The sequence below is a fragment of the Rhinopithecus roxellana genome, chromosome 8 (assembly GCF_007565055.1).
Source record: "Rhinopithecus roxellana isolate Shanxi Qingling chromosome 8, ASM756505v1, whole genome shotgun sequence".
Classification (NCBI taxonomy): Eukaryota; Metazoa; Chordata; class Mammalia; order Primates; family Cercopithecidae; genus Rhinopithecus; species Rhinopithecus roxellana.
In genome coordinates this window covers 136157151-136174113 of record NC_044556.1, presented here as the reverse complement: position 1 = coordinate 136174113, position 16963 = coordinate 136157151, and the positions used below count along the sequence as shown (strand labels likewise).

The 16963-nt window shown below is 35.7% G+C and overlaps 1 protein-coding gene across 1 annotated transcript in view; it reads right to left on the bottom strand.

Moving 5' to 3' along the window:
• HMCN1 (hemicentin 1) overlaps positions 1-16963 on the bottom strand; it is a 470019-nt gene that overhangs the window by 176881 nt on the left and 276175 nt on the right. The window contains 4 exon segments of the mRNA XM_030936855.1: positions 9841-9964; positions 13666-13820; positions 15019-15188; positions 16291-16399. Of these exon segments, the coding sequence (XP_030792715.1) occupies positions 9841-9964; positions 13666-13820; positions 15019-15188; positions 16291-16399 (558 nt within the window).

Here is a 16963-nt window from a genome sequence, read left to right as displayed (position 1 = left end):
TCTCATTGTTCAGTTCCCACCTATGAGTGAGAACATGCGGTGTTTGGTTTTCTGTTCTTGCGACAGTTTGCTGAGAATGATGGTTTCCAGCTGCATCCATGTCCCTACAAAAGACACAAACTCATCCTTTTTTATGGCTGCATAGTATCCCATGGTGTATATGTGCCACGTTTTCTTAATCCAGTCTGCCACTGATGGACATTTGGGTTGATTCCAAGTCTTTGCTATTGTGAATAGTGCCGCCAATAAACATACGAGTGCATGTGTCTTTATAGCAGCACGATTTAAAATCCTTTGGGTATATCCCCAGTAATGGGATGGCTGGGTCAAATGGTATTTCTACTTCTAGATCCTTGAGGAATCGCCACACTGTTTTCCACAATGGTTGAACTAGTTTACAGTCCCACCAACAGTGTAAAAGTGTTCCTATTTCTCCACATCCTTTCCAGCACCTGTTGTTTCCTGATTTTTAAATGATTGCCATTCTAACTGGTGTGAGATGGTATCTCATTTTGGTTTTGATTTGCATTTCTCTGATGGTGAGTGATGAGCATTTTTTCATGTGTCTGTTGGCTGTATGAATGTCTTCTTTTGAGAAGTGTCTGTTCATATCCTTTGCCCACTTTTTGATGGGGTTGTTTGTTTTTTTCTTGTAAATTTGTTTGAGTTCTTTGTAGGTTCTGGATATTAGCCCTTTGTCAGAACTATACAATTTTATATAAGGAACTCGAGCATCAACAAATTTTGGTATCATATGGGGTCCTAGAATCAATCCCCTGTGGATATTGAGGGATGACTGAATGTTCCAAGAATTACAGGAAACCATGTATAAAGAACCAAAGAAAAGTAGCTGAATTATCATTAAATATAGATATTAATCAAGTGACAGAAATTACTTTTAAAAGCCAAATAAAGATTCTAAAGTGCAATAAAGACTCAATAACTAGAAGAAGAAAGCTGGAAGCTGGAAGAAGAAAGAAATCAACGCATTTGAAGATTGGTCAGTTGAGATAATCCAATTTTAGAATCAAAGAAAAAAGAAGAAAGAAAAGTGAATAGAGCCTCTACGACTTGTGGAAACACCATCAAACATAACGTGAGTACCACAGGAGAGGGGAAAGAGAAAGGTACAGAAAGAATGCCTTTAAAGGTAATAACTGAAACATTCCCAAATTTGAAGAAAAGCATCAATCTATATATCTAAGAAGTTTAAAAAATTCTAAGTTAGATAAACTCAAAGAAGTCCCCACCAAGACATCAAAACCAAACTGTTTAAAACCAACAGCTAAGAATCTTGAAAGCAGTAAGACAGAAGTGACTTATGTGCAAAGAGCCTCAATACAACCAATAGCCAATTTCTCATCAAAAAAGACAAAGGCCAGAAGGTAGTAGGATGACATAGTCAAAGTGCTGAAAGAAAATGACTACCAATCAAGAATTTCATATGCAGAAAATCTGTCTTTTAAAATTAAAGAAGAATTTAAGATATTTCTAGAACAAAAATGGAATTCTTTCCAGAATTCATTGCTAGACCCCTGTTCTGTGAGGAATACTTAAAGGAGTTCTTCAGGTTGAAATGAAACAATAAATCTAATACACACAAAAGAATAAAGTTCACTGGTAGAGGTAACTACATAGGTAAATATGTAAGATGTAAAAAACTGTATATTTTGCTCATAACTCATTTTTTCTCCTATTGATTTAAAAGATTACAATATAAAGCAATAATGGGCACTTTAAAATGTATTTGTTTAATAATAATAGCATAAAAGAGGGGAAACAGAGCTAACTAGGAACAAAATTTTTGTATACTATTGAAATATCCAAATACTATATTAATTAATATTCTAATTATAATACTCAGGAAAACTACTAAAAATAAAACTCAAAAAAAGTAAAAGAGGCAATAAGGAAAATAAAATGGCACCCAAGAAAATGTCAGCAATGGAGAAAGAGAAAAACAAAAAACGACATAATAAATATTAAAATGTATAACCAATGACAGACATAAACTCTACCACATCAGTAGTTAAATTAAATATAAATGGATTAAATGCTCCAATCAAAAGGCAGAGATTGGCAGAATGGATTTTTTTAAAATTCCAACTGTATGTTGCCTATAATAGCACACTTTAGATTTGAAGACAAATAAATTGAAAGTAAAAAGATGGAAAACAATATATGATGCAAACAGTAATGGAAAAAGAACTGAGGGGGCTATACTAACATCACACAAAATGACTTCAACAAAAACTGTTACTGGCAACAAAGTAGGACTTTAAAAAAAAATACAAAAGGTTAATTCATCAGGATATACCAATTATAAATATATATGTACATAACAACAGATCCCCAATATACATGGAACAAAAATGGACAAACTCAAAGGGAGAAACAGACAATACAACAATAAAAGTTAGAGACTTCGATATCCCACTTTCAATAGTGGATACAACAACTACACAGAAAATCAATAAAAAGATAGAAGACTTGTACAACCTATAATGCAACTGGCACACATAGACTACTCCACCAGAAAACACAGTCTTCTCAAGTGCACATGTCCTATTCTCAAAGATAGACTATATATAAGACCATAAGACAACTCTTGATATACTTAAAAGGACTATAATCTTACAGTATATGTTCTCCAGCACAATGAAATTTAGGAACGAATAATAAAACAAAATTTGGGAACTTCACAAGTATGTGAAAATGAAGTATCACACTCCTAAATAACTATTGGTCAAAGAAGAAATCACATAATAGATAACATTTTGAGAGGAATGAAAATAAAAACAACATGCCAAAACTTGCAGGATGTACATAAAGAAGAGCTTAGACTGATTTGTAGCTGCAAACATGCATATTAAAAAATAAGATCTAAAATTGATAACCTAACATTCTACCTTAAAACCAGAAAAAAAGAAGAGTAAACTCTACCCAAAGCAAGCAAAAGGAAAAAACAAACAAAAAATTAGAGCATATACAAATTAAATAGAGAATAGAAAAACAGTAGAGAAAATTATCAAAACCAAAAGCTGATTCTTGGAAAAGATCAACAAAATCAAAAAGACTTCAGCTATACTGACTAAGACAAACAAAAGCGAGAAGACTTAATTACTATAATCAGAAATGAAAGAGGGGTCATTACTACCAATCTTACAGAAATAATAATGAAAAAAAACCGTAGGAGAAGATTACAAACAGTTGTATGCCGACAAATTAGATAACTTGGATAAAAACAATCTTAGAAAGATGCAAACTACTGAAATTGACTGAATTGTATACTCTAAAAGGATGAATTTCTAGTGTGTGAATTATATCTGTGATCTCTTTGTGCATAACAAGCTCAGAATTTTTTATGTGCAACTCAAGAAACAATTGGGATCAAGAAGCACCCACAACTGACCTACAAAAATCTCATAATAAATCAGATAGTCTGATTTGATGCTCATTGAATTTCAACATAATTTTAATTTGTAGCCTCAGACGGTTGAAAAAAAATAAGCCAATTGCTTTTCTACTCCAAGTAATTAGAGATAAAAATTATTGCTAGGCATTTTTTTTCTAAAAGGCTTCTAGTAAGTCTTCACAGCCAGATATGGCAAACATAAAGATGTTATCTTAGCTAATTGTTTCAGATGCCCTCAAGGTAGTTTCCATATGAAACATATGCGTTAGGCCAGGCGTAGTGGCTCACGCTTGTAATCCCAGAACTTTGGAAGGCCGAGGTGGATGGATCATGAGGTCAGGAGTTCGAGACCAGCCTGGTCAAAATAGTGAAACTCCGTCTCTACTAAAAAGACAAAAAATTAGCCAGGAGTGGTGGCGAGCGCCTGTAACCCCAGCTACTCAGGAGGCTGAGGCAGGAGAATCGCTTGAACCCGGGAGGTGGAGGTTGTAGTGAGCCAAAATCACACCATTGTACTCCAGCCCAGGCAACAGTATGAGACTCCATCTCAAAAAAAAAAAAACATATGCTTTAGAAATGTCAAAACATAATTCAGTAACTAAAAGAGGAAAGCTAATGACTAAAGGCCTTGTACAGAGAAGCTCTTTGGGTATAGCCTGATTTATTTCTCATTTTGAGGTTAAAAGTAAATACAAATATAAATTCCATTGCTCCTTTCTGGCATTGAAATGCATAGTTTTGAAATTTAGGAAAACTGTTCTAGATAGAGCAGCAATAAGGTAACAATATCTTATGATCTTATTTTAATAATAAGATGTCTGCATTCTCCAAGAAGAAGGTTGAATTCCATTCAATTTGCTGGGTATTTTTTCCTTTTTCCAAAAGCCGCATGTACATATCATGGCAAAACTACAATACCTTCTTCTTGACACATTGTGTGCTAGATTTTGCCTATTACTTCAATCATGCAGGTCATGAATAGAGTCTTTCAAATCCTGGTTAAATTTCAGGTAATACATAAGTGATCTAAATGTAATTTTGGTGAGTTAATATTCTCTATCTAGTGAAATTATGAAATAGGGAGGAATAAATTAATCTATACCAAGAAAATCATAGAGTCCTGAACAGAAGTTATCAATGAAAAAAGAAAAAGATTCCCTACAACATTCCCAAGTCTCCTTTAAGTCACATTTGAGCTATTAAACAAAACACAGAAATGATAGAGGAACCATTTCTGAGTGGGTGTTAGCAGATGTTAGCCAAGCAAATACTTTTTAAAAAATAAAATAAAAATAAGGGGTGCTCTACTAATGTTTTTACCAGACAACTAATACAGACCCAAGAGAGTTCCTGGCCAAGAGTAAAGGCAGGAGGGACTTTACAGATATTTATCAAAATGGTGCAGTGAGAAGGGCCAGAAATAAAATATGTGTTTTGCCAGACAGCCTTTATGCTGTCATTTATAGTTGCTGACTAGGAGCCAGGCACCAGGCTAAGATTTTTAATCTTTCATCTGATCCTCACATAACCTCCATAACTGTGGTGCACTCTCTCTATCCTTCCCATTTTACAGATGAGGAATGTGTGTTTTTATCCTGCAGTTATTAATTGGCAATATAGAAAAGGAAATTTGAAGCAACAATATTTTACTTTTTCTGGTGCTTCACCTTGGTTGATTTTTTCCCTGGGAAATAATTGTGTGCAGATAAAATGAATGCTTGGACTATTAGACTCCAAATAATCATTTGTTTGTGGAAACATCTGTCGCACTTGGCAAATAAATGAGGTTTAGATATAATTTCATAGTTTGGTCTAGGGAATAAAAACTTCCAGAATTATTAAACTTTGATGATCAACAAGACCACCTACTGAGGGCTCCTGCCCTTTAAAAATGACAGAACACCCCATCCCGGAAAACCCCATGAGAATGTTCCTCTTCTCTTGATCATGACATGGTCTCCTAGTCCAGGAGACCAGGCACCCTTACTATAGCTTTTAGAAACAACTTTTGCTATGATTAAGAAGAATGGTAGTATCTAAGATATTTTTATAAGAAAGGAAAACATTAAACAATTGAAACACTGAATATTTTAGGATTAGACATTTCTGGATGACAACTGTAGTAAATGAACATTTGCTGAATCTGTTATCCATTAATAAAGATTGGGATTAAAAAAAAAAAACCCTGGGCTGGGCATGGTGGCTCACACCTGTAATCCTAACACTTTGGAAGGCTGAGGTCAGCAGACGTGTTGAGCCCAGGAGTTCAAGACCAGCCTGGGCAACATGGTGAAATCCCATCTCTACAAAAAGTACAAAAGTTAGCCAGGCATGGTGGCACTTGCTTGTAGTCCTCCCTACTAGGGAGTCTGAGGTGGGAAGATCACCTGAGCCCAGGGAGATTCAAGCTGTAATGAGCCATGATCATGCCACCGCCCTCCAACTTGGGTGACAGAGTGAGACTTTGTCTCTAAAAACAAAAATAAAAACAAAAAATCCTGACTTAAAAAGTAACTATAGGGATGGCTGATAAATTAATAACTGAACCTAATTAAATGAGGATTGCTTCCCTATAGGTTTTGCAATGCCTTTTTTAATACATAGACTAAGAATTGTATGCAATACTTTGGGAGCATTCAAAGAGCAAGCGTATTAATGTGGCTAGTTCTTCACCTCTTCCTCCTACTGTAACTTCTGCTATTGACTGCTAAGTTTAATTAACTTTTTCATGAAACTAAATTCTCATATCTACAGTAATTGGAACAAACCAAATCCAAATTCAAATACTCAAGTACTTCAATGCATGGTGTCCTTTAAGCCGTGCTTTTCACATCCCATTCTTGCATAGTTTTCCACATTATATTAACTTGTCATTTTAACCACTGAGGTCTTTTTGAAGTCTATCATCAACCAGTCTCTTAGAAATTCCTACATTTTTTAACATTTCCAATTATCAGTAAAGTCATTAATACAAGTATTGAAGAGGACAGAGTCAGGTTTGCAGCCTTATGTGTCCAATGTGATGTTATTGTCACGAATGTCAAAATGCTAATTTTCTGTCTAGATTTCTAGATTCCCATCACATGCACTCAGTCAGCTGCTTTTTCCAGGCTGATCACAATTAGTATCAGATTAGAAGTGCACTTCAGCATTTATTCTCCCTTCAGGGAGATGAACTGTTATGTACACAAGCCATGATCATATTAGTTGAAATGTTTTAAGCTACTACCATACCTTACCTCTATCCTGTGATTTGTATCAGGAAGATAGTTCTATATTCTCCCTCTGATTAAGCAATTTTATTATTATTATTATTATTATACTTTAAGTTCTAGGGTACATGTGCATAACGTGCAGGTTTGTTACATATGTATACTTGTGCCATGTTGGTGTGCTGCACCCATCAACTCGTCAGCACCCATCAACTCATCATTTACATCAGATATAACTCCCAATGCAATCCCTCCCCCCTCCCCCTTCCCCATGATAGGCCCCAGTGTGTGATGTTCTCCTTCCTGAGTCCAAGTGATCTCATTGTTCAGTTCCCACCTATGAGTGAGAACATGCGGTGTTTGGTTTTCTGTTCTTGCGATAGTTTGCTGAGAATGATGGTTTCCAGCTGCATCCATGTCCCTACAAAGGACACAAACTCATCCGTTTTTATGGCTGCATAGTATTCCATGGTGTATATGTGCCACATTTTCTTAATCCAGTCTGTCACTGATGGACATTTGGGTTGATTCCAAGTCTTTGCTATTGTGAATAAGCTCTTAAAATGACTAACGTTCTGCTTCTCTTTCTTTTTGCATTAACTCATATGTTTACCCGTCTGCCCCCTTCTCTTTGATGATTTTCCATGTAGATGTGTACCCTAATTGCATCTCTGTCAACCAACATTTTGTTATAATATTCAAGTCTACAGACTTGTGCCTTCTTAGGTATCAATTATGCTTTTTCTCTTCTGTTGTTGCTTTTTATTTGATGGGATACTTGATTTCTCTCACAGACTCTGGTTTTCAGTCAGTCTTGACTATACTGGCAAGTCTTTAGGCCTGTCTTTAGTGTCTAGGCCAATGTTTTTCCAAATACTGGCTCACAGACCACCTATATTAGAGGTGCTGTTTCAGGAGATCCGGGACTAGGCCTAGGAAGCTGTATTTTTAATACGTAACTTGCATGTCTTTTAAGAATACTGAAATTTTAGGGCATCTGTTCTAGGCAGATTCTTCCAGGACTGGAGACATACACTCTATTCTTTATTATACAGCAGGGGTCCCCAGCCCTGGGCCACAGACTGATACCAGTTGATGGCCTGTTAGGTACTGGGCTACACAGCAGGAGGTGAGTGGCAGGAGAGCAAGCATTACCACCTGAGCACTGCCTCTTGTCAGATCAGCAGCAGCATTAGATTCTCATAGGAGTACAAACCCTATTGTCAACCGTGCATGCAAGGGATCTGGGTTGCTATTCGTTATGAGAATCTAATGCCTGATGATCTGTTACTGTCTCCCGTCACCCCACATGGGACCGTCTAGTTGCAGGAAAACAAGCTCAGGGCTCTCACTGATTCTACATTATGGTGAGTTGTCTAATTATATCATTATATATTACAATGTAATAATAATAGAAATAAAGTGCCCAATAAGTGTAATGCACTTGGATAATCCTGAAACCAGCCCTCTCCCTAGTCTGTGGAAAAATTGTCTTCCAAGAAACTGGTTCCTGGTGCCAAAAAGGTTGGGGGCTGCTGTTATAGAGCATTCATGGAAGTATTTTAAAACAGTCTAGAGAACAAAACATCCTTCTTTTTTAAAACACCTCAAGAAGTAGAAGTCAGCAAAGCTAGCTGCTACCATTTATTTAGTGTCTATGAGGTGGGAGATGTTTCACACCTATCATCTCTAAACCCCAAAATCACTATGGAAGTCAGATATTCATAGAAATTAAGTAGTTTACTCAAGGTAACATACATCATGTTTAGCATAGCATTTAAACCAAAGTTGGCCTGACTCCTAAGTGCGTAAGATGATCGCATCATGCCATTGTATCCCACTTAACTGTTTTCTCTTAGCCAGTAACAGAGACCAGACAGGAACTGAACTTGATGGGAGAGGGAAGGTAAACAGCTTGTAGAAGGAGAAGAGAAGGAGCCTCAGGGTAGGGAAATAAGAAAGAAGAGAGAACCCCCCACAAGCATATTCTTAGATGGAAGTGTAAGTCTGAGTAGATGCTGGAGACAGCTGTAAAAGAGCCCTAGGAAGAGATAATGGCCTTATGGGGAACGAAGCAAATGCAAGGCAACTTACAGTAGAGCAAGGTCAGCCTGTCCCCTAACCCCACTAGCAAGGTCAGCCAATTGTAAAATGGTTACATTCAGATATTGGTCTCCCAACTAACAATTCAGTGAAAGAATAAAGACCCACATGGTTTATGTATGCTACGGTATGTATGCAGACATCCCTAAGTTAGGCATTCATATTTCAGGGACTGGGAAAAGAATAAATTGATTTATTGGAAACATTTAGGAAACTGATGAATTGAATATTTTTAACTGGTTGATTCAAATGGAAGAAAATATGCAAAGAAGCACATTAGATGAATTCAATATCCAATGAAAACTTTTTCACTCACCTACGATTTACTCTTTTATTTGTTAAATATTTTTGACTGCCTACTATATCCTGGAATTAAGCTAGGTGTTAGGACATTATTCTATGTTTAATTGCTTGGTAAATGTGAAGTGAATATATGAATGAATAAATTAATAAAAGGCTGAACAATAAATCGTGTGAATTAGAGAAAATGAATAACGTGTACATTAAAATCTTGAACAGTTTTCTGCAAATATTCTGGCTAAATTAGGAAAGTTCAAGCCTCTAATTATTGGCCTTTTCTGATGAGCCTCTAGAGATCTGAAGCGGTATATTCAAGGTTATGTAGTCTTTCAAGTTTACTGTGAAGCTATGATTTTATTGAGGTACTCCATGGCCACCCAGACTTTTTATTACAGCACATTGGAGAAGATCCTGAGCCAAAGATGGCTTCTACTCACGAAATCCTTCTTATAGGCAGGCAAGAAAATCACAGATAAGATTAAGAAACAATGCTGCCAACTTCTGTCTTTTCAACAAAAGTTATCTGTAGAAAGCTATAAGTTAACAGAATACAGATAACTTAAAATACAGGATGGTGTATTTAATTATGAGCTCCAGTATGTCCTATTTGACAACCTGAAAACTGAAGATCCTAACATGTGCAATGATAATTACAATAATGTAAAAAAAAAAAAACTAGGTTTTTTTTAAATACAGGCTAATAAAATAAATACCTGTTTCTTTCATACTGTAATTCAATAAAAATGAGCCCACTATGTTTTTAAAAAGTGATACAAATATTCTTTTGTTAAGATGTAGAAATTACATTACCATGAACATGAAGTTGAATGTGCTGTTGTGTTTCTCCAGCTGCATTGGTAGCCACACATGTGTATCTGCCAGCATCTTCCAACAGGGTTTTGGCAATTTGTAGAACTCGACCAGAAGACTGTATCTAATTGGGAGCAGAAAGCACAGAGGATTTTTGTACTTTATACTTGGATTTGAAAACATTCACTGAGACAGAAAATTTCATTTAAATTTATAATACCTAACAATATTTTCATGCCAATATCTTAATAAACTCTTGATAGACTAGAGCAAGTTCATATCATCATGCACAAGACAATAGATTAGTTTGATTGAAAAGCCTTTTCTTATTCATTGGAAAACACAAAATAAAATAACCTAAGGCCAGCTTACTGGTATAGTCATAGTGAATAAAAGACTTTAGCACTGAACTATGAAGTATGTGATGAAAAGTTAAGCTATTTGAAAAAAAAAAAACTGGCCACATTTATATAACAATTCATAAATAGTTTTAAAACAATGACTTTTTATTAAATGGTCATGAGAGCCAGAAAAACAATAAAATTATAAAATATGGATAATGGAAATGCAGATAAATTTCTTCCTATTTTTCCCAATTTCCCTCTTAAACCCACTGCAACTGGTCTCTGCCATTTTGAAACTGGTGATTCAGAGGTTATTCTTTGAAACATACTATTCAGAGGTTACTAGTAACTTCCAGTCACAATATCCACCAGCCTAGGTAGTAAGCTCATACTCTCCTCCACCATCTATAACATTTGGAGTGGTTGACTACCAACTCCTTGAAACTCTCTATTTTCTGGGTGTTAAAAATAAGCATTCCCTCAGTTCTAATTCTCTGACTTTCTTAGGAGATTACTTTTCAGAATCTGCTTCCTCTTCCTGTTCCACACCCAAGGATCATAGCTATCTGATAGTTTTTATCTAAACTCATGGCATCAGTGAAAAACTCTAATGCATCCTAAATTTACAGGATAGCCTCACTTTCTCTCCTGAGCTCTACATGTGTCCTTCCAGCAATCTGCTGAACAGGTTAGTACATCAAATTTAACATCAAATTCACTTGCACAAAATTAAGCTCATATATTTTTCCTTGTATTTCTGAAGTCTACTTCCGATTGCATGTTCCCAGTCTTGTTTAATGGCACCCACTATTTTTCCAGTCATCTAGGTTTTGGAGCCTACTTTGAATTCTATTAATTATGCCACTATATGTTTCTCAGATCCCCTGTTTTCCATTTCCACAGCCACTGTGGGATTATAATAGCTTCTTAACTGATGTTCCAGTGTCTCCAACCTCCCCAACTGTTAATCTATCTTGCATATTGCTGCCAGAATAATTTGTTTAAAATTCAAATTTGATCCTTTAACCAGTTTCCCATCAAAGTTCATTCATGGCTCTCCATCTTTCCCAGAATGAAATTTGAACTCAGCACAGCCCTCCAGGCTCACCACATTCTGACCCCAAATGATCTCTCCAAACTCTCCCATGTAAACTCCCACTTAACCTATTCTCCATTCATACTGTTATAAACATGTTAAGCAAACATTCATACATTTATATTCATGTCGGGACTATTACATTACATGGTCTTTAAATGCCATAATTTTTTAAGGCTGAATTAGGTCAGTCCTCTCTCCTTTTTCTTCTTACTCTTTACTCTCTCTCCTTGGATTAACTCATCCATGCCCATGGTTTCAAATATCGTTGATATGCCAATATGTCCAGCCAGAACTCTCCTTCAAGCTCCAAGACCATATATTCAATGATCTACTGACATCTCCACTAGTTGATCTCACAGTCACCTTAACCCCCTAAAATCTAAAACTCAAATCAGTTTTCTCACCTCAAACTTGTCCCCCTCCAGTCTCTTAAACTCACTGTATGGCAACACTTGTCCCCCTCCAGTCTCTTAAACTCACTGTATGGCAACACTAGCCATACAGTTGTATACGTTGGAACTCTAGGAGTCTTCCTTGACACATCCCTCTCCTTCACTTTTCACAGAGTCTTTCATCAACCCCCAGTGATTTAACTAATAAATACCTCACCAATCTATCCAAGTATCCTCATCTGCACGACCAGCATATGAATCTCAATTTCTATCTTTTCTCTCTCCTAGACAAATGTAACTAGGTTCTAATTGGTTTCTACATATCTATCATTGGCTCCTCCAATTTATTCTTTGGAATGGGTCTGGATAACTATATTAAAATGCAAACCTGATCATGTCACTCCTCTCTTAAAACTCTTCAAAGGTCTCTCATTGCCTTAAAGTAAAAATAAAATCATTAACTGTACTCAAGTGCCTCCTACCTAGTCTCCAGTCTTTAATACCACCTCTCCCTTGGTCTCTTCCTCAGTCCACTGGCTGGCTTTCTGGTCCTCAAGAGGTGCCATGCTCACCTTTGCTTTGTTTACCCATGCACATATTCTTGAACCACTCTACTCAGTTCTCTTTCATTAATTCACCCATTTAACTTCTATAAAGTCTTCTGAACTCTACTCAGGGCTTTTCCCATAAATTTTCCTCATTCGCCGGGCGCGGTGGCTCAAGCCTGTAATCCCAGCACTTTGGGAGGCCGAGACGGGCGGATCACAAGGTCAGGAGATCGAGACCATCCTGGCTAACATGGTGAAACCCCCATCTCTACTAAAAAATACAAAAAACTAGCCGGGCGAGGTGGCGGGCGCCTGTAGTCCCAGCTACTCGGGAGGCTGAGGCAGGAGAATGGCGTAAACCCGAGAGGTGGAGCTTGCAGTGAGCTGAGATCCGGCCACTGCACTCCAGCCCGGGCGACAGAGCGAGACTCCGTCTCAAAAAAAAAAAAAAAAAAAAAAAAAAAAAAAATTCCTCATTCTAGAAGGCGTTGCTTTTCTCATTATATGTTCTTACACCTCTAGGTTTTCTCTTAAAATCATTCATTAAGGTTTGCAATCCTACTTTTGTATGATAATACAATAAATACCTGTCTCCCAGGTAAACAATTGTTACCTTCACTATGGCTGAAGGCTAAAAACTGAATCTTTCACTTGCACAAAGATGTGAGATTATTTCCATTGGATTTGGAATAGGAATAGGAATTAAAAATTAACAGATATTCACTTCTACTAAAAAAGGAACATAACATATCTCTCATTAGGGAAAACTCACGAGTAAAATTCAAGCCCACATTAGTCAATTAACTTGACCCTATTAGCAAAATCTATTAATTCTGATTTCAAATGCATCCTTTAGATTATCCAGATTTGAAATCTATCATCTATCTATCATCAATCTACTAATTTAACAACTGAGATAAATGTACTGAGATACAGTTATATGCCAGGGACTATACTCACTATGAAGGATAAAAATGTGAACTTATTCACTTTTTAAAAAATTGAGTCTTTGACCTCTTGAAGCTTATAAACTAACTCCTAAAAATATTTTTCACAACTTATTTTACCTACATTTACATAAGTATGACTTTATCTTAATTTAACTCAGTGGTGAACATTTTTGGCTTATTATTGATGAACATCGTTCATCTGTGAAACACCGGTTTTTTAACAGCTAAATTAGGCATAAATCAAAATAGTATAAATAAGGACCACTATCTTAAAATCAGTATCATTGTTAAAGTTAGTCTTTAATTCCATTCTTCAAATCAAAATATTAAGTTAAATTTTTAAAAACTCTAAGAAAAGTGGATATTATTTTTAATAAATTTTCTGCAAAATCTGTCCAACAGGAAAATCTACAGTTAAGAAAGAATAATTTGATATTTCCAGGAAGATCTATGTAGCTTTCCCAGTTTAGTCTGAGTAATACTTACACTTACTTTAAGGTTTCCTTGGGCAGTGTTCACAGGTTGGTCATCTTTTAACCATGTAATGGAAGGATTTGGAATCCCATTGGCTATGCACTGCAAGGTGACAGGCTTGTATTTTACTACAACTCTCTCAGAAAGGCCTGAGGACTTGATTGTTGGAGGAACTATATTTAAGGAAGTGGGAGAGGGAATGAAACCATAATCAGTGGGGTCGAACTTAAAAATCTGTATGCAAGAACTTGAAACCTTAAAATTCAGGAAAAAAAGAAAGCAAATCCCTATTTTAACAAACAATGAAATACTTTCATCCCATGCATTTAATTTCTATTATTTTAGTAAGTTTATAGATTAGTTACTTCTTAACTATGGATTTTTAAATCTCCAAAGAATAAGTAAAATGTAGTTATGGCTACTGTGATCCACATGTATATTTGGCTTATGTCTTTTGATGGGTTTTACTAATCTATAATGACCCTCCCTTTCTCTAGAACAACTTCATTAAATCAAGGTGGATTTCTAGCCATATTTATACTGCATGACTCTGCCCCCTGCAAGGATGATTGAATGTGGAATGGTAACTTTATTTAAATTGGACCTGCCAGATTTCCTCCCTCAGGAATTGGAACTGAGACTGAAAAACAGGGTTATCTATATTCCATCATGGGATATGGGACTAAAAATCAAGAAAACAGCAGTCTGCAGAGACAGAGGGAGAATAAAGTTGACATTCATAGACACTCCTTGTGGTTTCCAAGTGGCTGTCCAGTTTCTTGTTCCAGTACTCCCTTCCCAAGTTCTGCCAGCAAGTGAGACACACAATACCCTGGCAGAGGGTTGCTTCTGTCATTAGAGTAATGGTTATACTCCTAATGTGCCAGTTTTGTGAATGAACTTATGTCCCTCAGATCCTTCAATTACATCTTCAGCCACCATTTCTGAAAACTACTGTATTCACCATCCCTCTTGCTTTGGCTAAAACCTTAAATGCTTACACAACCTCTTTACTTGGAAGTTGTTTCATGCCTCTTCTATCTTATTTGGTCTAATTCCTCAGACCTTGGCATTCTATGTAGAACACACTTCCTAACATTTAAATTCTGTCTACATTTATTTATTCATTTATTTCCCAGAATTATTTTGGCTACTGTCTACATGTGTTTACATGATACATCTTGGTTGAGTCTCTGGGTCAATAAAGTAACTAAAAAAATCTGTCATTATACAACTGAAATTCATATCCTTTACACTACTTTCCACGACTCAGGATTTATTCACATTATTGAGCTATAATTCTGAGTTAGATAATAAAACAATGCATAAATTAATTTAAAATGCAAAGCTCCTGTCTCTTATTCAGCATACCATGAACAGTCACTTCAAATTCCTTCTTGTGGTCTCCAGCAGTATTTGTTGCCATGCACCGATAAAGGCCTGTGTCTGACACTTGAGCCTGAGTAATAACCAGTTTGCGTCCATTTAATAAAATCTTGAATCCATCCCTTTCATCAATTAACTGACCATCCTTCAGCCACCTATAGAAAAAGGCAAAAGGAAGTCTGGATAAATATTTTAAGTCAATCGTATCCTAGAAGATATATAAAGTTTCTATTGTATATTTGTCTAATTTCCTAGTTGCTTACTCTGTAAAATAAATTGTGAATGAAAAAGAGAAGCAAAAAGGAAACCTGGCCTAACATAGAGGCTGGCATATTGTTGGAACCCAATAATTATGTGTTGAGTTCTTTATTCTTCTACTAATTTTAGGCTACCGCAAAGGGAGAAGTATTGGATTGTTTGCAATACAACGCATAAATGCTTGAGGTGACGGATATCCCATTTACCATGACATGATTATTACGTATGCATACCTGAACCAAAATATCTCATGTAACCCATAAATATATACACCCACTATGTACAAAAAAATTTTAAATCAGAAAAACAAATTAATTAGAAAAGAGACAAGTGCTCCTAAATATTATCCTCTTCAATGTTTAATAACCAGCAAAACATACACAATCTTAAAACAACTATAAACAAAACTTTGAAATCATATAGCATTATATTTTTACATTTTTGTACATTCCAGTTAGTTTTATAATCATGTGTGAACATATTTCATTTCCTTCACTGACTAACTCTTCTTCTGCATATCCCATTGTGACTTGGAAACAAAAGCTAAGTATTTAATACATGCTTTGAAAATTAAAGAATAAGAAAAAAAGAATTGGTAAACACATACTCATGTTAACTTTCTCTATTTACCTAATATGTCTGGTATACTTCTTTTTATTTAGTAGTCTGTCAAACATTTCAATACCTCAGGAAAGTCTGACAATACTGCTTAATAGACTGTCTCTGCAAACTAAATACGTAATTTCTAGACCATGCAATGGAATTCCTCAAAATATGTAATTTCTAAGTCCATACAATGTCATTCCTCTAACTGAGCAAATTTAGGTGCCTTTTGACTATCAAGTAGATATTGCCTTGTATATAGAGCATGTCTTAAAAGAGGAATATAAAGAATACAATTTCATACAATCCTTTTTAATGGTACAGAACAGCTTTCAGGATACCTCTAAAACACTCAAAACAAAAAGCGGTATTTAGAAGACATACCAAAACCCTTACATGATAGTTGGTGGGGGAGAGCCTGTCACATGACAATCTAGCTCCAGTAAGTTATTAACCATCACAATGAAGTAAGATGTTTCATCTCCTCCTTCTATAGCTGGTGGCACTAGAAAATAACAGGAATGTAACACACAAAGAAATGTATACAACAAAAAACACACCATCACATGAAGCAATAATACATAGCAGTTCAGAAGGTTGATAAGTATGATAGTAGTTTGATACATGAAGGGGACTTGAAATGCATTTTAAAAACATTTTACAATAAACACTTGTCAGGATCAATAAACATACTTTTTACATATCATAACTATTCCTCCATCTAGTACTATGGTACCACTGATGCCAGGTGAATATAAAGTGGATTCATATTTTATATTGTTTATTTTCATAAGCACAAGAGAAAGAAACCCCCAAAATTGGGCATCTATTCAAAAGCCTTGAATTTATAGATAAAGATACTGGGTTTCAAGGTTGTAAGATGATTTTCCACGGCCCAGAGACTAGATTTCCTTTTATCTGACACAGTGCTTATGGCAAAAGACCATATTGTTGCTCACTGTGATTAGACATTGTCATAGATGTAAAAATGTATCTATGCACTTGCAAATATCAAGTATACCTGTCAAAACTAGTGGAAGATTTATGTAAGATTCTAGATCCTGAGACT